The sequence below is a fragment of the Equus quagga genome, chromosome 7 (assembly GCF_021613505.1).
Source record: "Equus quagga isolate Etosha38 chromosome 7, UCLA_HA_Equagga_1.0, whole genome shotgun sequence".
Lineage (NCBI taxonomy): Eukaryota > Metazoa > Chordata > Mammalia > Perissodactyla > Equidae > Equus > Equus quagga.
The window spans coordinates 85,932,325-85,955,335 of NC_060273.1; the positions used below are offsets into that span (position 1 = coordinate 85,932,325).

General features: G+C 36.9%; 1 protein-coding gene across 6 annotated transcripts in view; it reads right to left on the reverse strand.

The window, feature by feature from the left end:
* Nucleotides 1-23,011, reverse strand: part of CDC42SE2 (CDC42 small effector 2) — a 102,158-nt gene that overhangs the window by 11,593 nt on the left and 67,554 nt on the right. For 2 of the 6 annotated variants that reach the window (XM_046667926.1, XM_046667925.1), the window contains exon 1: nt 2,229-2,329. The exons of the other annotated variants lie outside the window; for them this stretch is intronic. In XM_046667926.1, the coding sequence (XP_046523882.1) occupies nt 2,229-2,312 (84 nt within the window). In that variant the 5' untranslated portion in view covers nt 2,313-2,329. Of the gene's footprint in view, nt 1-2,228; nt 2,330-23,011 lie in introns of those variants that run through there. 6 annotated transcript variants of the gene reach the window in all.

Sequence of the window (23,011 nt, forward strand, 5' to 3'; positions counted from 1 at the left end):
TAGTTGAAAGCTGGTGAGATGTCAGTTAGAGAGAAATATGTTCACTGGTTTCAGCAACATGGAGCGAGCACCTCAGTGAGTGCTGTGTCAGCGGAGTGAGGCTGGAAGGCAGCAGAGGGGACTGAGGGGTGTCCAGGAGGTGGAGAAATTGAGCCATCAAACAGACAACTGGAGAAGTCTGGCCTTCTGGACAAGGAGAAGAAAGAGCTGTAGCTGAAGGCAGAAGAAATGAGGACTGCAAATTTCCCTTGAAGATGAGAAAGATCCAGTAAAAGAGGAGAGACTGAAAGTATAGAAAAATAAAGGATTACCAACATAAGCTTCCAGAGAAGGTAGGAGGGATGAATCCAGACAGAGGCCGAGGTGTTCTTTAGACTCCTAACACTGTTAATGAATCAAAATCTAGATTCTAAGTATAATTAAATATTTTAAAATACAAAAACGCGATATTTTTCAGGCACACTGTGGATATTTAAAGAATAGCACACTATTTTGGTGTGCTGAATTAAGAATAAAAGATACAGACAAGATTTAAATCATGGGCAAACAAGGGGAATTCCAGAGTTGGGCCTCTGCAAAGAAAAACAGGAAATGGTGCACTCGGCTCTGATACGTATTAACTGTTGTCAGTAGCAGAGTCACCGTTTTTCCTGGAAACATACTCTATTCTTCACAGGGAACTTTATGAAGACTGTCGACCATCTGAATAATTCCTGCCATCCTTAAAATATTAACTATTATTCTGCATAAGGTCAAGGACTAGAGGTATGCAAAAGCGAATAGCTGTGTTAGGGTGGAGGGGATTAGGGGAAATGTCTCTTCCCATTTATTGTGTGTCAATTATGCCTCATTAGAGCTGTTTAAATCTTAGAGATCCATACTGAAATATTTTTGGATGAATTGTCATATCCAGAATTTGCATTAAATTCTCCAACTGGAGGGGGAGGTGTTACATGTGAAACAAGATGGCCCCCCCATCGACAACTATGTGTGTGGTTGGGTGGCTGGGTTTCTCTTCCCCCTATTTTTGTGTATATTTGATAATTTTCCCAATAAGAAGTTTTAAAAAATAAGAAGTTTTAAAAAAGACTTGTAAATTCCTTTAGTTTCCTCCTACTCATACAACTTTACATAAAAAATTCTGTATCATGGACTAATAAAAATGGTGTGGCACAGGTAGGAATAAACATTTAATTTCATGTCTGATTTCCATCAGAACTTAATCTTGTCCTTATTCTTCCTGATGCCTTACAATTCTAAATTCATTCCCTACCCACTTCCCGTCTTCCTCCCAAAACTACTAAAAGATGTAAGTTTTAAAAAAATTTACTGCAGAGCTACCACATAACATACGGCTAGCTACAACATCTATTTAGTTTAACACTGCTATTCATATACATCATTCATATCTTCACATCACAATGTTTCTTCTTTGAAAATAAAACGGCAAAAATGACTTAAACAATAAGGCAAGGTGTTCACTGTCTTCAGAGTCTCCATACCACTTCTCTACACTGTTCTCAGCTCCGCCCTCCGCCCTCCTCATGTCAGTTTTAGTCTCAGGCTGGGAGCAACACAGATGCAGCAAGTCCAGGCCTTGCATCTGTGTAGAACGACATACAGAGGAATACCTCTTTATCAGAAACAAGGCACATTTCCCCTGAGGTTTCCACACAACTTCCCCTGGCATAGGGGAATTCTGTGAGTTCTACGCCCTGTCTTGAACCAACCCCTTTCACTCACAGAATGTCTGTCTTAGCCAAGCCAATCACAGCTAAAGGAGCGCAGACTCCATGACTGGCACAGAGCCTCAGGGATCACCAGGAGTATGAGGGTCCACTGCTCAAACTGTATGGCTTCTATACAACACAGGAGAGGAGGAATGGATGCCGTGGTTAGAATGATAATGTCCACCAAGCAACTGTTATGAAATTTAAAAATTACTAGGCAAATGTTTATTTTAAAAACCTGGAATGTAAAATTCAGAGAAAGATTATTCTAAGATTATTCTTCCAACAGATCCCTCTTCTCTGGTTTCCCACCAATCTCTCTGGCCACTACTTCTATCTGTCTGCTTTTGTTTATCTTGCAGAAGCTGGTGTTCTCCAGGATATCCTAGGTCCCTTTTCTTCCCTCTCCCATGTCTTCATCTCATTAACTCTATGCTGATAACTAAATCAGTCTATTTTCTCTTTTCTGGGATTAAGACTATACATTCCACTGCTTACCGGACAGCTCCATGTGAAGGTCAAGAGGATTTTCAAATTTCCTATGTCCAAAACTGAACACACAATCTTCTTTCTGTAATCCATTCCTCCTCTTCATTTCCTCTCTGGGTAAACATTTCTACCAGTGTTTCAAGCTAGATTTGAAGGCTGTCCCTCGCTCCTCCTCCTTCCTCATATTATCACGTCCGATCAGCATCACATCCTATGAATTGTTCCCTTTTACTCTTTCCATCCCTGTCACTGCTACAGCCTTATATCAAGTCCCTGTCGCCTTTTACCTAGATCACTAACTTACTTGCTTCCAGTTTTACAACGTTCTTTCTCCTCCCAATATTCTTCCCCTTGTATCCACATATACCTTCATAAAGTACAAATGAATGACTGATTATGTCGTTCATCTGTTTAAAATCCCTAATGGCTTTCCAAAACTTTCAGGATAAATTCGAAACTCTACAGCACATGAAGTCCTGTTTCCCTCTCCAAACTCATCTTACACTATTCCCTTCCTCACATTCTAAGCTTTCATCTGCTACTTGAAGTTCCCTAAATATGCTATGTTCCCTCTCACTCCTCTGCCCTCTGTCCAGAAGGATCTCTCCTACAGCTCCTTAATTTGACTAACTCAGGCCTTATTCCTTCATACCCTCTAGTCTGGGTGAGGTGCTCCTCCTCTGTGCTCTCAGAGTGCCTTGTGTTCACCTCTACCAAAGTAAAATTTACATCTCACACCAAGTTCAAACTGTCCACTGGATGGTAGATGTGCTCCTATATACAGAGGGCATATAAAATGTGAATCCACAAGGGCCAGCACCATACATGGTACCTAGCAATTCATCAACAAACTTTTTTTGGAATGAATGAATTTATGAATGTATAAATGTTACATTCATAGTTTTTAAGGATTAATTTTCAAACACATTTTTGTAGCAATATAAATACTTTGTCTCTCTCATATTTCCAGACTATTGATCAAGTACAGCTTCTAGAGAAACTAATTACTTAGTCACTTAAAAGTTAAAACCTCCTCTAAGACTGGTCTCTGGGCAGATTAGTGTGTAAACACATACCACTGAGGAGCAAATTAAGGCCCACAGGGTAACAGGAGGCCTAAGGTTAAGAGCGCAGGGTGGAACAGCCTGAAGTACTTCTAGAAAGGGACACAGAGAACAAATTAACAATGAAAGTGCCTGCCATCTGGGGCAGTGAAAAACAGCTGGTACTTTCAGGCTGTAAGATAGTAATCAGTTATATCAATGTGGCCTAAGTAAATAAAAGTAAATAAAGTAAAAAAAGTAAAAAGTAAAAAGAGTAAAAGTAAATAAAAGTATTAAAAGTAAATAAAAGGTTGAAAAAGAAAGAGATGCTCCTGACTTGACTTTGTGACCTGGAGAAAGTCAGCTGAGTCATAAAACTTAATCCCCCCACCTGTGGATTATATCAAATAAACGTATGATTCCCAGATTATATTGAACACCCAGCAAACATCCAGGGGCCCCACAGGATATTTTCAATTTGAAGGAAACACACTGATAGTCAATATAGGTATGATACTGTGTGAACTACTAACGAGAGAAATTTCAAAATTTCAACATTAGAGCATACACTCTTTTCAATGACATATCTTTGTGAAGCAGAGTTTTCAGTGGTTGTTATGAAAAAAGCCCAAGCATTGTACAAAAGTCAATATGGAACTGGAAAAGCAGGTGGTGGTTTTCATTCTGATTCTACAGCTTGAGAAGCTGGGTAAGGAGCTGGGTAATGCTTAGTAGGCACACACATCCCATAAGTAATTGTGGTTATTTAAGAATGAAATAAGAATTTATTTTTTCTTTCAGTTTATGTGTATTATTTTTTTAAATGGCAACCAAGTTGTTAGGACATAAATATTTACTAAGTTGTCTGCACCAAACTAGTTATTAAATAAATCTGCAAAGTATTTCTTTTGGCCCAGGGGTGCCATGAAAAAAATTACTAAAGTGTTAAGGGCACCAAAAACAGAAAGTTTGGGAGCCTCTGAAATAAGCTAAGTTAATTGTTTGAAATATTGACAGTGTAACCAGGCACCAGGCATTTCTTAAACAAACAGCAATTTTTTCTATGATGCCACTGACATTGATGCCTAGAGTACATGAGTTGCCTTCGAGTCGCCTCCTATTATCCATCCAGTTCATATGACAGGAAAAAAAAAAGGCTAACAAACACAATAATAACATAAAAATGGATTCGACATTTTTGGTAGTAAAGGAAAAGGACTTTCCTACTGGGTCTTCACTTACACAAAAAATGAAAACAATACCTTTCATGGTAATAATGTCAACAAACTACATGAAATGCTCTTACTGCAAACCTCTTCCCACTTGGCAATTCCCTATTCATTCCTTAAGACACAGCTCAAACATAACCTAAGTTGAGGCCGCTGGGTATTCCTTGGTCTTAGCATTCAGAGCACAAGGCTCCTATTTCAATTATAGCACTTAAAATACCATGTTATGATTTATCTACTTAGAGTCTGATTTTCCCACTCTACTAAAAGTTCTTCTGTGACCACAGCTGTGCCTGATACATCAGACAATAAATGGCTGCTGAATGAATAAAAGGCTTTAAAAGAAACAATGTCAGCTCAGTTCTCTAAATACTACTGTCTTATGCAACGTTATGACCAAATACTTCTCAAGGACCTATTATAAAAAAATGTAATGCCGATTCTAGTATAGTTTATATTTCTGCCCCCAAAATTACTTCTCTAACGGTTTTATTTTCTCTATTTCACAATAATGCTGCGTCATTCACTGTCATCACTGTTTTGGTTTTATACTGGGTGGAACCTGGAAAGCAGTGGTTCTCAAACTTTAGGATACACCAGAATCCCTGGACTGTTTGTTACAACACATGCTGCCAGCTCTACTTGCAGAGTTTAAGATCCAGCAGGTTTAGGGGAAGGTGGGGAATCTGCATATCTAACAGCACGCCAAGTGATACTGATGGCTCAATGGTTTAGAAACACTGGCTCTAAAGATTTACAACCGAGTATTTAAAAAGTAATGGGTAATACTTAAGAGTCTTACTACACTCCAGGCACACTTCTAAGCACTTTAAATACAGGAACTCATTTGCTACTACCTTGAATAGCAGTATGTTTTAATATTCCCTTCAAATCTGAGAGCCTCTGGCAAACTCTCACTTGCTATCTCTTGACCTTTGCTCAAGTCCCTACCTTATATTCCCATTTGGTCACCTCTCAACTGTACTCCCTGAATAAAATTTTACAATTATTTGTGTATTTTTTCATTATTTGGATAGCCATTAGGTTGAGTATTTTTTTCTCATTAAAAATGAACAACTCTACAACAACCAAGCCACCAATGTTTTTTTAATCAATAGTTTTTATCAAAAAGAAGGGCTTATTTCACTGTAGCAAACAAAGAAACACTTCTATCTTCTCAGGGCTCAGCAAAGAAGAAGCAGACAGAAACACACATCTCCCAGTATTTCCCCAGAAGAGGCCTATTTGCATACTTTAAGCTGCTGCCTGAGCATATAGCTTCCAATCAGCCTACATCTAGATGCTGACTGAGACCCTCCTGTTTGGGACACTGACAGCTCTTAGCATACCCTCACAGACTAGGAACCATTAACAAAAAACATAGTGTGAACAATAACAAGGTTTGAAAGACTACCAAGAACGTGGGCCAGGCTGAATAATAAGGTTCAACTCCTACACGAGACCAGTCCGTTGAGACTGGGAGAGGTGGCTCCTTTATATAAGGCACAGAAACCAAAACAAAGAGTTAAGGAAAATGAAGAAACAGGAATATGTTCCAAACAAAAGAACAAGATACAACTCCAGAAACAGACCTTAATGAAATGGAGATAAGTGATTTACCTGATAAAAAGTTTGAAACAATGGTCATAAAGATGCTCACTGAGGTCGGGGGGAAATACATGAAAAAAGCGAGAATTTCAAGAAAGAGATAGAAAATATAAGAAATTACCAAACAGAAATCATAGAGCTGAAGAATACAATAAGTAAACTGAAAAGTTCAACAGAGGGGTTCAACAAAAGCCTAGCTCAAGTGGAAGAAAGGATCAGCAAACTTGAGGAGAGGGCAGTGGAATTTATCCAGAGGAAAAAAAAAAAAAAATGAATGAAAAAGACTGAAGATATCTTAAGGGACTTATGGGACAACATCAGATGGACCAACATTCACATTAAAGAGGTCCCAGAAGGAGAAGACAGGCCAGTACAGAAAGCTTATTTGAAGAAATAGTGACTGAAAATTTCCCAACACTGATGAAAGTAACAGATGTCCAAATCAAGGAAGCCCAGAGGGCTCCAAATAAGATGAATGCAACGAGGCCCACACCAAAAGACATTATAATTAAATTGTCAAAAGTTAAAGACAAGAAAAGAATCTTAAAAGCAGCAAGAGAAAAACAACTTGTTACGTACAAGGGGAATCTCTCCCATAAGACAATCAGCAGAAACATTGCAGGCCAGAAGAGAGTGGTATGATATATTTATTCTAGATGCTGAAAGAAAAAAAACTGCCAACCAAGAATACTCTACCCAGCAAAGTGTCCTTCAGAATTGGAAGAGATAAAGAGTCTTCCAGATAAGCAAAAACTGACTATGCTGGCAGTACAATAATGTTAAAGAGAGTCATTCAAGCTGAAATGCATGGACACTAATTAGTAACAGGAACACATATGAACATATGTCTCACTAGTAAAGGTAAATATTCAGAATACTCTAATATTGTAAGGGTGGTGACTAAATCAATAGATTTATAAATCTAGTATGAAAGTTAACAGACAAAAGTAGTAAAAATAACTATAACTACAGTAATTTGTTAATGGATACACAAGGTAAAAAGATGTAAGCTGTGACATCAAAACATAAAATGTGGGGCCAGCCCCATGGCAAAGTGGTTAAGTGTGGCGCATTCCACTTCAGCGGCCCAGATTTGTGGGTTTGGAGCCCGGGCACGGACCTACACCACTTGTCAGCCATGCTGTGGTGGCGACCTACACATAAAGTGGAGGAAGACTGGCACAGATGTTAGCACAGGGCTAACATTCCTCAAGCAAAAAAAGAGGAAGATTGGCAACAGATGTTAGCTCAGGGCTAATCTTCCTCAGCAAAACAAAACATAAAACATTAGGAGGAGAGTAAAAGTATAGAACTTCAGTATGTGTTCAAACTTAAGTTGTCACCAACTTAAAATAGACTGTTATAAATATAAGATGTTTTATATAAGCCTCATGGTAACCAAGAAGCAAAAACTTGTAACAGATAAACAAAAGATAAAAAGAAAGGAATCTAAGCCTGCTACTACAGAAAACTGTCAAATCACAAAGGAAGAGACAAACAGAAGAAAGGAACAAAGGAATTACAAAACAGCCATAAAACAATTAACAAATATGGCAATAGTAAGTCCATACCTATCAATAATGAGTTTAAATGCAAATAGACTAAATTCTCCAATCAAAACACATAGTATCTGAATGGATCTTAAAAAAAAAAAGACCCAATTAGGTGCTGCCTACAAGAGACTCACTTCAATTTTAAGGATATACACAGACTGAAAGTGAAGGGATGAAAACAGATATTCCATGCAAACAAAAACCAAAAGAAAGCAGGGGTAGCTATACTTACATGAGACAAATTAGACTTTAAGACAAAGACTGTAATAAGTGACAAAGAATGGCATTATATAATGATAAAGGAGTCAATCTAACAAGAGGATATAACATTTGTAAATATTTATGCACCCAACAAGGGAGCACCTAAATATATAAAGCATTTATTAACATACCTGAAGGCAGAACTAGACAACCATACAGTAATATTAGGGGACTTCAATAGTCCACTTTCAACAATGGATAGCTCATCCACGCAGAAAATCAATGAGGAAACACTGGACTTAAATGACATGCTAGATCAGGTGGACTTAGACTTTTACAGAACATTCCATCCAACAGCAGCAGAAAACACATTCTGTGAGGAGATTGAATCAGTAATCAAAAATCTCCCAACAACGAAAAGTCCAGGACCAGATGGTTTCCCTGGTGAATTCTACCAAACATTTACAAAAGAAGTAACACCAACCCTTCTCAAATTCTTCCAAAAAGTGTAAGAGGAGAGAACACTTCCAAACTCATTTTACAAGACCAGAATTACCTGATACCAAAACCAGACAAGAACAAGAAAAAAATTACAGGCCAATAACCCTGATGAACATAGATTCAAAAATTCTCAACAAAATATTAGGAAATTGAATTCAATAGCACATTAAAAGGATCATATACCATGATCAAGTGGGATTTATTCCAGAGATAGAAGGATGGTTCAACATCTGCAAATTACAAAATGTGGTATATCGTGTTAATAAAATATCTCAGATGCAGAAAAAAACACTTTATTATAAATAGATGTTGACTTTTATCAAAACTCCCAACAAATTGGGCATAGAGGAAATGTACTTCAATATAATAAGGGCCATATATGACAAGCCCACAGCTAATATCATATTCAATGGTGAAAAGCTGATCACTTTTTCTCTAAGACCCAATAGAAGACAAGGATGCTCACTCTTGCCACTTTTATTCAATATAGTACCAGAAGTCGTAGCCAGAGCAGTTAGGCAAGAAAAAGAAATAAAAGGCATCAAATTGAAAAGGAATAAGTACAACTGTCTCCATTTACAGATGACATAATACCATATACAGAAAACACTACAGACCACCAAAAAACTGTATGTGATGTATGCCAAAGCAATCACGAGAAAGAATAACAGAGCTGGAGGCATCACACTTCCTGATTTCACACTATATTACAAAGCTATAGTAATCAAAACAGCATGGTACTGACACAAAAACAGACACACAGATCAATGGAATAGAATTGAGAGCCCAGAAATAAACCCACACATCAACAGATAGCTAATTTTGGACAAAGGAGCCAAAAACACACAATGGAGAAAAGAAAGTCTCTTCAATAAATGGTGCTGGGAAAACTGAACAGCCACATGTAAAAGAATGAAACTGGACCCCTATCTTATACTATAAACAAAAATCAACTCAAAATGGATTAAAGACTTCATCATAAGATCTGAAACCATAAAACTCCTAGAAGAAAACATAGAGGATAAGCTCCTTGACATCAGCCTTGGCAGTGTTTTCATTTACATTTCACACCCAAAGCAAACGCAACAAAAGCAAAAATAAACAAGTGAGACCATGAAACTGAAAAACTTTTGCACAGCAAAGGAAACTATCAACAAAATGAAAAGGCAACCTATGGAATAGGAGAAAATATTTGCAAATCATAGCACTGATAAGAGGCTAATATACAAAATATATAAAGAACTCATAAATATCAATAGCAAAAAAAAGAACCTGATTAAAAAATGGGCAGAGAAACTGAACATTTTTTCAAAGATGACATACGGATGATCAACAGGTCCATGAAAAGGTGCTCAACATCACTAATCATCAGGGAAATGCAAATCAAATCCACAATGAGATAGCATCTCACACCTTTTAGAATGCCTATCATCAAAAAGACCAGAGAGAGCAAATGTTGGCAAGGATGTGGGGAAAAGGGAACCCTTGTACATTGCTGGTGGGAATGTAAATTTGTGCAGTTGCTATGAAAAACAATAATGAAGGTTCCTCAAAAAATTAAAAATAGAACTACCATATGATGCAACAATTCCACTTCTGGGTATATATCTGAAATAACCGAAATCGCTGTCTCAAAGAGATATGCACCCTCATGTTCACTGAAGCATATTTGCATAGCCAAGACATGGAAGCAACCTAAGTGTCTATCGATGGATGAATAGATAACGAAAATGTGATACAGATAAAGATACACACACAATGGAATATTATTCAGCCATAAAAAAAGGGAAGGAAATCCTGCCATTTGTGACAACATGGATGACCCTGGAGAGTATTATGCTAAGTGAAAGAAATTAGACAGAAAAAGACAAATACAGTATGATCTCACTTATATGTGGAATCTAAAAAAAACTGAACTCACAGAAACAGAGAACAGACTGTTGGTTGCCAGAGGCAGCAGGTATGGGAAACGAGTGAGTGGTTAAAAGGTACAAACTTCCAGTTGTAAGATAAATAACTTCTGGGGACGTAATGTACAGTATGGCGACTATAGTTAACACAGTATTGTATACATGAATGGTGCTAAGAGAATAGATCTCAAAAGTTCTCATACAAGAAAAATAAAATTGTAACTAATGTGACATGATGGATGTTAACTAATCTTATTGTGGCAATCATTTTGCAATATATACATATATCAAACCATTATGTGTACACCTTAAACTAATACATGATATGTCAATTATATCTCAATAAAACTGGGGGGGGGGTGCGCAGTGAGAAGAGTCTACTCCTACATCATAGACTGGAGATAGTAAATTAACTTCAGCTCCATCATTCTCTCATACGACCTACTTCTTACCACTTTCATTCCTTACCCCAGGACCTAACCAAATTTTCTATATACACCTCAAGTTTGAGTCATGGTTTTATTCCAGTAATGATGTGATAAATCCTAAGCATACCAGGATGATGATACAGAGGTCATATATATCTATTTACAGGTACTGGTGAGGTTTTAACTACTAAATCCACTGTCTCCCATCTGCGTCCTTGAACTCCATGACTACTGAGTCAGACCAACTTTGAAGTTAGTATATAAATTACAACATCTTATACTCTGCAAATAGCAACCAAAACATATTAAAGTGGAGCAAGAAAAGTTTTTAAAAGTCATTAGACATAAAAAAGTAACCTTGGAAAAAAAGCATTATTGCCATGACTTTAAAATATACAAAAATAAATGAGCCATCAGAGGACTTTATTACCTATTAATTAATCAACATGTATCTAATGAGTTCTGATATGGTGCTCAAAATGATATAGCACTTATAATTTAGGGGCGGATGAAACCATATAAATAAACTGTGTAAGATAATACAGGAAGCCTCTACCTTTTGCTCATTATCTTTCATACCAAATTTACTTAATACGGCACAAAAGTCAAAAGATAACTGGAGCTAAGGGCTTACACACCCTAGCTTCACCGCCGAAGGTCTTTAATTAGCATTAGGTCTTTAGCCTTCTTTCACTTTGGTTATTCTATACGGTGTGAAATAGCCTCAAAGTTTATTTCAGTATTTGGTAAAGAGATCCAAGTTTTTGAATATCATTTACCAAAAGATAAAGGTTATGCAATTCATATATCCTTAGTTTTTATTTTACTGATTTGGGTTAACTTTCTGGTTTTTTACACCTCAACAGTAGCTTAGGGTATTCCAGACCTACAATAAGTAATAAATTTTTTATTGTTCTTAAAGGATTTGAGGCAGCATTATAACATTTTACCAGAGTAATTAATAGATATTCAAACTGACCACTTGAGATTCATTCTTCAGCATAAATGGGCTCAAATCTTTACAGCGGACATATGCCATTTCTTTCTGCATACTTCGTTCTGCAAACAGCAGCCTCCTTCCTTTCCTTTCGGGAAATCACCTCTTCTCAACACCAATCATACGACTTAAGTAGACAGCCAACCACGGTAGTCCACAACTCTGATCACAGCGGGGTGCATATGACACAACTTGGGCCAGAATCCTTCCCTAGGAGGGACTAAAGCAGGGAGAAGCCCTTTCTTCTGCATGGTTGTTAAACTGAGATGACGATCCTGGAGCTGAGGGCAACCATGTTTCCTATGAAGGAAAAAAACACCCATCTCTAGTCAGAAAGTAAGATGCCTATGTGCAAAGAAAAGATCAAGCAAGGGACAGAGATGAAAGTCTTAACAATGTCCCAGGTCCTGGATACAGACCTGTGGAAGTCTGGTTTCCAAGATGGTAACCAAAATCTCTGATTAATAGGCTAACAGACAAACAGAAGTGGAACAAGGGGTTAGACAGTGCAGAGATTGAAAAAATATCTGCTCTTCAGTATCTGACTAGCCTACTTTGGATTTCAGATTCTCATATGTAGGTCAAAACTTCAGAAAATAATAAACCTTTCAGTATGCCAGCTTGTACTGTATCTTCCACTCTGGGAACAATAAAGGATAATTCTACTTCTCTGACTTCTAGAGCCTGGTGCACTCACTGGAATGCAGGCAGTGGCCCACAGGTGAGAGGGCTTATATAATGAGCCGTTCCTATAAAAGAGAAAAAGAGAGCCACGCCATAGATCACCACAGAGAAATCAAATGCCCAACGAGAGTTACAAGCAGGGAATTATCTAAATTCCAGTACAGAAAGGCAAGATATTTCACGCTGGAAATATTTATAAATAGGTTGGTTGCTGGAAATGTACTAAAAATTCAATCTCAAATGCAGCGCTGTCTTTATTTTGCCCTGTAGAATTCAGTAGATAACTAACCTTTTCCCACTTGGTATAAATTTCACAGTTGGTGACAGATGAGAAGTTTGCAGAAGGCCCCAAAACTTGTTTTTAAAATGAATCTCAAGCAAGTTTATAGTGACCTTTTCAAGGGAAAAATTGCTAAAAGCAAAACTGAAGGAACTAGTTGTTCTCATCTCTCAGTGAGAAACCTGAAGTGAACACAGGGAGTTCTTTTTCTCCTTCTATTTAAAGTTAGTATCTGCTTTGTCATATATTGCAAGTATGAAAACTGAAGTACAAACTAGGCTTTAAAAACAAAACTAATCTGAAATAGCTTTTCCAACTACTAATGATATATTTTTCTATATTTTTGAGTGTTTAAAGACTTTATAACACTAGAGATTTCTGCCACCACAGGTCCGCCTGAGATTGTTTCTGTACACTGCATGTGCATGCATGTGTGTGCGCGCACAGTATAGCTAACTACAGTTGATGACTGGTGGAACACCTTGCATAAAGAAATTGTGATGTAATACAATGGCCTACACTGATTTTAGTACAGTGAGGCCTGTATAGGACTTCTAACCTCTAGAACTGTAGGATAATAAATCTGTGTTGTTTTAAGCCACTACACTTGTGATAATCTGTTATGGCAGCAATAGGAATCTAACGTACCTAGGGAGAACGTATTATTTGCCAAGGTCCCACAGCTAACTAAACACATCTGGGAGTCTTCCTTGTCCACTATTCTTCCCTTCACACCACTGTATTGACAGTTGCTCTAAAATAAACATCTTTGTGTTTCAAAAAAAGTCACATAATTCTCCCCATTTACTATGTAAAATAAAGTAAAATTAAATGTTTTTATATTAACTTTTTGTAAATATTGTTCACAACTGAGCCAAGCAGTACTGTGTAATTACTTTTCTTGTACTATGTTTTGTGAATTCTTTTTGTTTGCTTAACTTTATATGATACTATTATTAATTGTTCAACATCGTCCATGAATATTTTGTAGTACAACTGGTTAAACAGCTAAATGACTACTCCATACAGTCTCAAATTTCACTAAATGTTATGGGTTTTTTCATTCAACAGGGCTTTAACCAAGAAACTCATGTGTGTTTTTTTAGTTCAGGAAAATCTTCCTGTATTGTTACTTTGAGAATTTATTGTCCTCCAATGCCTTTGTTCTCTCCTTTGTGAAACTCTAATTAGACAGGTTTTGAACTTCCAGTGTTGATCATCTAATTTTCGTAACTTTCTACTTTTACTTTCTCTCTATTTCTTTGTTTTACTTTCTGGAAGATTTCTTTATCTTCCAACCCTTCTACTGGACTTCTTTATTTCAGCTACCATGTCATTTCCAAACACTATTTCTTCTTCTCGATTTGTTCTGTTTCTCCTTTCCTTTGTAGGCGTGTTGTTCTTGTTTAATGGGTCGAATATCTTAATCATCTGAAGAATATTCACCATTTTTTGTTTTGTTTTAGTTCTTTTCTATTCCCTGTATCATCAATTTCCTCCGAGCTCTTTTACTCAATTTATTTCTTTTAGTTTTCCTCATGTCTGATGATCATGGACTGTCCAAATGAGGCTTAGTATGCATGGGTCAGGCTGAGTGGTGAGTTCAATGAAAGGTGGTAAGACGGTGAGCTGACTTTTTCCTTGGGGAGCCCACAAATCCAAGTATCACCAGGGCTTTTCTGTAGACAGTCAGTTCTCTAGAGAAGGATCTGATGAAGGCCAGCCTGAAGGATTCAAGCCTAGCTGCAGGCATTCTCAGAGCAAGGCAGGTAAAGACCACTGGCTGGCTTCTTGTCAGTATCCCTTCTTTAGGTAATTAGGTTGTGGCTGCATTCTGCAAATTCCTATTCTATCATCCACGGTTATCTCTTCTCTCCATTTGCTTTTTCTTTGAGGCTTTTATTTTTTAAAAAATCTCCCTTAATGTTATGGAAAGTGAGGTTTCAGGAGGGAGGAGACTGTGTGTGAGTGTGTATGCTCAGTCCACCAACCTCTCTTATATTGGACAACTGGATCTCTCTTCCTGGTAAGTGAAAACCAAACCAAAATACTGCCGGTAAGAGGCCAACTCTTCAAGCTTTGAAAGTCCTGTTCATTTCAAATAGAATGTACTTGAAAATAACTAATAGAGATAAAAACAAAACAAAGCAAAAAACCCATCATTTAAAATGAGAGGAAACTGCTATCTATCAACTCAACATCCATAATAAGAGCACGTACTGTATGTCAGGTTCTATGCTAAGCACTTCACATAAATTATCTTATTTCATATACTTAATCTATAAGCTACTGAATATACTGAATCCTATGAGATAGGATTATTATTCCTATTTGCAGAGGTTTAATTATTCTGCTCAAGGTCAAACAGTAAATAAGTACTGGCATTGGAATTCAAACCTATATCTTAACAATTCTAAAACCCACAGAAAAACAGATTTCATATGAAAGAGGGGAAAAAAAAATGGAGAAAAACTTGTTTGGATTTTCATAATTACTCTCAACTTCAGGGCTCCTAAATATAAGATCAATTTCCCATAGCTAACCACTACTGGAAGCACATTTGCCTTATGTTTGTAATAATTTTATCTGTTCTTAAAGTAGGCAAGAAAATGGCATCTAGTAATAGCTTTTGTTTAATGTAGAGGAGGTTCTGTTACTTATCCTATATGCAGGATTCACAGACAGCTAATACTGTTTCCAATATCTTAATGACTTTTGAATATATTCATATATGCAAATGCACATGAGAAACATGCAGAAGTATTCATATATGTTAAAATCCCAGTGAGGACATTACTCAACTGCTACCCAGGTAGATACTGCAAGAACAAAGAAAATAAAACTCAAATCAAAACCACACAAAACAAAGAGTGACAGGAGAAAAAACAGCAAATGAAGGAATTAAAATGACAGGCTGTATATCATTAAGTTAATATATACGAAAGTATTTGAACTAAGAGTCTATAAAAATGGCAGATAATAATTAACACTCGGTGGCCAGGGGAGCCCTTTAAAATGATGAAACTGCTGGTTTCACCATAACTTTTCAAAATTAGGGATGTATATTTGCATAATCTCAAAATTCAATTTCATATTATTCATTTCTATTTGGGTAAAATTTACCAAAACACATACTAGAGAGAAAACTAGTCTTAAAATGCAAAGGTTCTGCCATTAATTCATTACTCTTAACTTAGTTAACTAGTTAACTTCCTAATAATTTCCAAATCTGCATGTGCCTGCAGACACCTGCATTTGACCTGATAGATGTTTGCTTAGATGCCTGTAAGAGCTAAAATTGTATGACTGTATGAAAATTACTGTCAGTTCACAAGCATAAGAAACAGCTTTTCAAGGAACTAAAAGTTCAGTCTACAAAAGTAAATGGAACAAAAGCACCAGAAATATCTTATCTAAAAAATCAGAAGAATTTTTAGTATGTACAAAGGTGATAAAAGACCTAGACCAAACTTAAGAGTACTTGGCACTTAAAGGAGATACAGCCGAGATCTTAAGTTTGTCCTGCATACAAAAGCTGCTAATAAAATTAATTATACTATTTTCTACTCATTAGAAACAAGTTGAAGGCAGAGCAGGATGAAAAACAGAATGGTTTTTACCATGTGTTTACATCAAAGATGAAGAGATTCTTAAGTACTTCTAAAACTGTTCAATGTACTATAGACATCATAAATATCAGTCTCAGATTATTATTAAAATACCACAATAGTATTAGGTCCCAGAAATTATTTAAACTCTAATTTCTCTTTAGTCACAGATTATATAAAATTTGTATACACATTTTATTCTTCTACAACAAGGAATAGTTTATTACCTAGCCTTTACCTGCCTGGTACTAATTTTTTTCTTTTTTTTCTAATTTTTAAAATAATCAAATTTGAGTTTCTTAACAGATTCTTTCCTATTTGTATGTAACACCAAGACCATGTGAGAATCAGAAACCAATCCACACTAACTCTAGACAAGCAAAGCCTTAATCCTCTTCATTCTTACTGTTTCTAGGGTTATAAAACTCAACAGTCAGTAAAACAAAACAATACCTAATGCTATTGGTGTTTTAGAAGCGTCCTTATTTTAGCCATTTTAAGAATTCACCATTTTATGAAAAGATACAGACTTTCATATGATTTACACAAATGACAGAACTTGTAATTGAAGACTGTGTTTTCTAAATAAACATAACAATCTCCCAGATGTGGTCAGATGACTTGCAAACAATAGATCTTTTAAGAAATGTTTCAGTATTCATATAAGCAGCCAGTTAATAGGTGCTCACACTGACTACTTAACATGACCTCCTAGATGAGGAAGATGTTCTTTATGAATATAAAGGATGCACATTATTTTCTAATGAGCATATAGAAAAAAATAAATTGGGGCTTATTTGCGATATATAAATATACACATATTTCAATTGTTTGACTACAATGGGGTTTCTTCTCCTGTTCATCAAAAAACTTTTTCCTGAGTTTCTTTTCCTTTTAGTGGTAAGTGTTTTTATGCCATAAAGATAATAGAATCCTGTTTTTGAACTACAGAGCTCCATGCTCTGACATGCTCTATATATTCAGTCATCTGCAACATGGGATATGTCCACCTGAGGGGTGCTCAAAATGGTCTGTTAGCATAAGAGAGGTAAAAACTAGAACTTCTATTTTTATTTTTCACCTTTTTTTAAATTAAGCTCTACTTATATTTAGTATATAGGTTTGCCATTGATGCCTGGTGGCTACTGACTGCATTTATTTCTATAATAGCTACTAGAAACAGAGTAAATAGAAAGCACTGAATTAGATTAATATTTAACCATACTTGAAACTAAATACAGAAATGACAGCTTCTATAGTATAAGGTCTTAATCTGCCTCAGTTTATCTAAATGGGTCTTTTTCTGTACTCTGAAAAAACTTTTTTTTTAACGCTTTTTTTTTGGTGAGGAAGATTGGCCCTGAGCAAACATCTGTTGCCAATCTTCCTTTCTTTTCCCGCCCCAAAGGCCAAGTACATAGTTGTATATCCTAGTTGTAAGTCCCTCTGGTTCTTCCATGTGGGATGCCACCACAGAGTGACTTGATGAGCAGTGTGTAGGTCCACACCCAGGATCCGAACCAGCCAACCCTGGGCCGCCAAAGCAAAACACGTGAACTTCACCACTACGCCACGGGCTGGCCCCTGAAAAACCTATCTTTGATATAACATAAATGGAATACGCTGATGAACAAAGCTGTGAAAGAGCAGAATTGGGGAATTTCTTTTTCAAGAAATCTCCAATGTGTGCATAATCTTGAGGCTTACAACCTAATAGTCAAAAAAGTCAAGTTACTTTTCACTCTCATATTAAAAGGCAAGATAATGCTGGGGCTGGCCCCGTGGCCGAGTGGTTAAGTTCACGCACTCCACTGCAGGTGGCCCAGTGTTTCGTTGGTTGGAATCCTGGGCGCAGACATGGCACTGCTCATCAAACCACGCTGAGGCAGCATCCCACATGCCACAACTAGAAGGACCCACAACGAAGAATATACAACTATGTACCGGGGGGCTTTGGGGAGAAAATGGAAAAAAATAAAATCTTTTAAAAAAAAAAGGCAAGATAATGCAAGATTAAACTTCAAAGAGATGCCACTACCTTTCTCCCAGACTGATAAAAATCTAAAAGTCTGAAAATACCATGTGTTGATGAGGATATAGAACAATGGTACATACAAACTGCTGGTGGTAATGTAAACTGAGAACACCGAATTTAAAACACTGGTCTTGCATGGTAAAAGTGAACGTCCTTAGACTTTAGAACCAGTAATTTCACTCCTAGGCATACAACCTAGAGAAACTCAAGCATGTGTTCACCAGGCAACAAATATACACAAAGGCACAAAAGAGCATTGTTCATAATAGTCCCAGGCTGGTAACAGGCCAGATTTTCAAAAGGACTATAACGGATAAATATATCATGGTATAGTCATACAACAAACTGTTCAAGAAAAATGAAAATGAAGTTCAGCTACTGGCATCAATATGAATCAATCTCTTTTTTTGTGTGAGGAAGATTGTCGCTGAGCTAACATCTGTGCCAACCTTCCTCTATTTTATGTGGGATGCTGCTCCAGCATGGCTTCACAAGCAGAGCTAGGTCTGTGCCCGGGATCCAAACCCATGAACCCCAGGCCATCAAAGCGAGTGTGTGAACTCAACCACTATGCCACCGGGCCAGCCTCTGAATCAATCTTTTAAATTTGATATTGAATTAAGGAAGGAAAAACAAAAGATTATATTTAGTAGAACACTATTTAATAAAGTTAAAAACAGGTAAATTATACTGTTTAGGGATACATATATAGATGATAAAATTTTCAAACACAACAAGGAAGTGATTACTAAGAACCAGGGTAGCGATCCCTCCAGGTGCTGGAGCAGGGGTATGGGGAAAGCATACTAAGAGGCTTCTGGGGTGTTGGCAATGGCCCGTTTCTTAATTTGGATAATATTTGCTTCATAATATATGTTTCATAATTATTTATTATACTGTACATTTATATATAAAACAAACTTTCAAATTATTAATTTTTTGGTATGAGATTGGTATTGCAGTTATATTAAATAAGAGCCACTAGGGGCCGGGCCGGTGGCATAGTAGTTAAGTTCACATGCTCCGCTTCGGCCGCCCAGGATTCGTTGGTTCGGATCCTGGGTGCAGACCTACACGCCGCTCATCAAGCCATGCTGTGGTAGCATCCCACAAAGAAGAATTAGAAGGACTTAACAACTAGAATATACGACTATGTACTAGGGCTTTGGGCAGAAAAAAAAAAAAGAGGAAGATTGGCAACAGATGTTAGCTCAAGGCCAATCTTCCTCAAAAAAGAAAAAAAAGAGTCATTATCTTTCAGGGATAAATACTGACATATTTATGGATAAAATGATACAATCCTTGGGATTTGGCTTCAAAATAATACAGGAAAAGGGAAAGCAGACGGAATGAGATGAACAAGATCAGATAAAAAATGAAACTGTTGAAGCCAAGACATGGGTGCATGGGATTCATTATACTATTGTCTACTTTTGAATTATTATTATTTTTGCAGATGTCACATTTCAAGTAACTAAAAATGACAGCAACCACATGGCTTGCTAAGAAATGCTTTGCTTCATCTTCAGGTATATACTAAAAAACTCCAATCTGAACTGAATAAACATTAACTTAGAAAAAGATTAAAGCAAAAATTTCCTCTCTGACATTTACAAACTTATAAAATCATTCTAGTTTTTGAAAATAAATGGCTTTCTACTACCTTCTTACTCCCTTCTCCAACTTGAACTCACATGGAATGCTATAGACATTAACTTAACCAGCACCTCCTGACTGGTTAAAGGGCACAAAACAACAGGGTAGGAACACCAAAACTCTGCCACTCCACCCTTAGGCCAAGAGCCTTTCTGGTTTGTCTTCAAGCACATGCAGACAAATGCAAACTTTCTCCACAGGATATTAAGTATACAGGAAATACCATCCACTGCACCCCAAAGCAGCTGACTGTCTCTCTGAGGAAATACGGTGGCCACTCTTAAGGCAGGGCAGGCAGTTCCAGTGCATAAAGTAGTCTTAAGAATTTCTAGGTTTAGCAATACAGTTAAAACATTTGAACTAGTCCTCTGCGATGCCTTTTTCTAAAAAGTAGATATATTTTTCATTTCTCAATTAATAAGAATAATTTTCTATTTCTATTAAGTAAATTCGTATTAAGTCTTTTGAGATGATTGTAGTTACATAATATGATTTTCTACAAAATTAAACAAATCAAGAACATGGACATTTATGTTTTCAGAAAAAGGAAAAAAGAATATTTCTACCATACTCACACCTCATTTAGGGTGTATGGAATGCGATTCCTGAAAGCAGAAGTTCTAAATGAATCTATGCCATCTGGGATCACCATAGCATAATATCTCTGGAGATGTACCACTTGAGTGAGCACTCTTCTATTTTATATAAATCCCCCAAAATCATAGAACGCCCTCAGCTAGAGTTACCTCTAGCCACCTTTCACAGAATTGTTGGTTCATCCTCTCAGGCTGCAGTAATGGCTTTGATGCTTTTCAGGATGTCTAAGGTCTTCTAGCAATCCCTAATTGTCTACTGACTCATCCCATTCCCCCTCCAATTCCTCAACCATTTCCCTTGAAGAAACCTTAAACCCTTAAAAACACTGAGCATAATGCTGTTCCTCTGCTTTGTTGTGGCAGGTCCAGCATCATCACTTACACACACACACACACATATCGATTAAAACTGTACATCAGAAACAACCAAAAAAATGGCAGAAAGGAAAGCCACTGCAGAGAATAAACCACCTTATTGCAGAACACACCACGCACTGATCAGGAACGACTGGTTGAGTGTAGAGGAAGGAGACGGTAACCCACTGGCCTGAGTGTATGGTTTGGTCAGTCAGTGCTAACTCTCAGTCTGGGCATACATTCAATGATTTGCCATTTCACAAAGAATAAAGACCAAAGTCTTTTCATGGCCTGGAAGGTCATACATGACCTGGCCCTTAGCTACCTCTCTGACCTCACTTCCCACCACTGTCCCCTTGCCTCACTGCCACTCTGCCTCTTTTGATGCTCTTCTCACACATACAACCTTTGCACTTCCAGAAACCTTGCACTCTTTAGTCCCTCTGACTAAAATGCTCCTCCTTAGGTATCTGTGTGCCTCACTCCCTTAAACCCTTGCTTAAATATTACTTCATCAGAGAGGACTTCCTTGTACACCCTTAATATCCTCTCGTTTCTCCTTCTCTATCTTCTTTTCCTGCTTTCTTTTCCACAAAGCAGTTATCACCACCTGACATCATATATACTTATTTATTCACTAAATATCTCCTCCACTAGAGTGAGAGCCACAACGGCAGAAACAATGTCTGTTTTGCTCAGTTATTTCATCAGTACCTGGCTCAATGTAGAAATACCAGAGTATTATTATATGCACTAATAGATGGTGACTGTGCATATACCTCCAATTAAAATAACATGTTTGAAAGATAAACAGTATTATGAAATATCAATACCATGTGTGAAACACTAAATGAGAAAGGCATGTAATATGAATAGAAAACGGGGGGTGTAAATCAACATTCATTGCTTTTGAGGATATCTTTGAAATTTATTACCTTGATTGTGGTGACGGTGACATGAGTGTATACATTTGTCCAAACTCACCAGATTATATACATTAATTATGTGCAGTTTTTTGCACACCAATTGTTATCACAATAAACCTGGGGGGTTGGGGGGAAGTCCACCAATACTCCAACGCGCAAAACTAAGCAGGCAAAGAATTCACCACAGTTCTGTAAAAAGCTGACAAATCTTTTCAGTTAAAGAAAAAAATTAAGTTGCAAGGCAGCAACCATCCAATTTTAAATTTACAACCTTAGCCATATCTAGCAACAGCAACTACACCATTTACACTATAATCAATTAAAAAGGTTTGGATTACCATGGCTCAAAAAACTTGGGACTCCATTATATTCTGTATGGTACTGTGCTGAAACGAAGGAGTAGGAAGAAAAAATATGATTCTTATGCTACTACTCAGAAAAATGTGTTCTATGTTCGTCCCAATATTGGGTTGTTCCTTTTTCACACATGGAATGTGCAAGAGCAGTGGGTGGTAAGGAATGAGTGGGAGAATTGGCATGCAGCACTTAAGTTCAGTAAATACTTTAGAAAACTTTAGAGATGACCAAACAGTTGTCAAATAAGGCACTCTTGATACTGTCTAAGAGAACTGCAACGATATGCCTTTGTAGATTGTAAACATACATAAAATTATTAGTGCATCCTTTAAACGTGTTTTCCTGAGGCCAACAAGCAAGTTATTCTTCCACTATAGTAACCATATGGCCCTATTAAGTTTTATGTCATTTTCTCAGCAAGTTAAAAAGACTAAGAAATCAGATGCCTGTGGAAGTCTTGTGGAATATTTCACACAAAAATGTATTATTAAACAATGACACAATACTGACATGTTATATGTGTGCAAAAAACTGAAGCGGCAAATCCTTTGTGTAACAAAATATATTTCTAATGTCTCATATTTATAATTCCAAGGCCTTACACTCCTGTCATTTAAATTCCTAATCTATGTCTTTCTATTTTAGCTATTGGTGAGTATACCTACATCACATACTCGAACAGGATTCATTTTATTACATACATTATGAATATTGGCAATAAATCAATCTTAAAGAATATGACAATATTGACTTCTGGTTTCCAGTCTGGCATGTAAGGAGCTTGGAAGGTAGTCACTCCCACCCACACCACAAGAAAACAGTT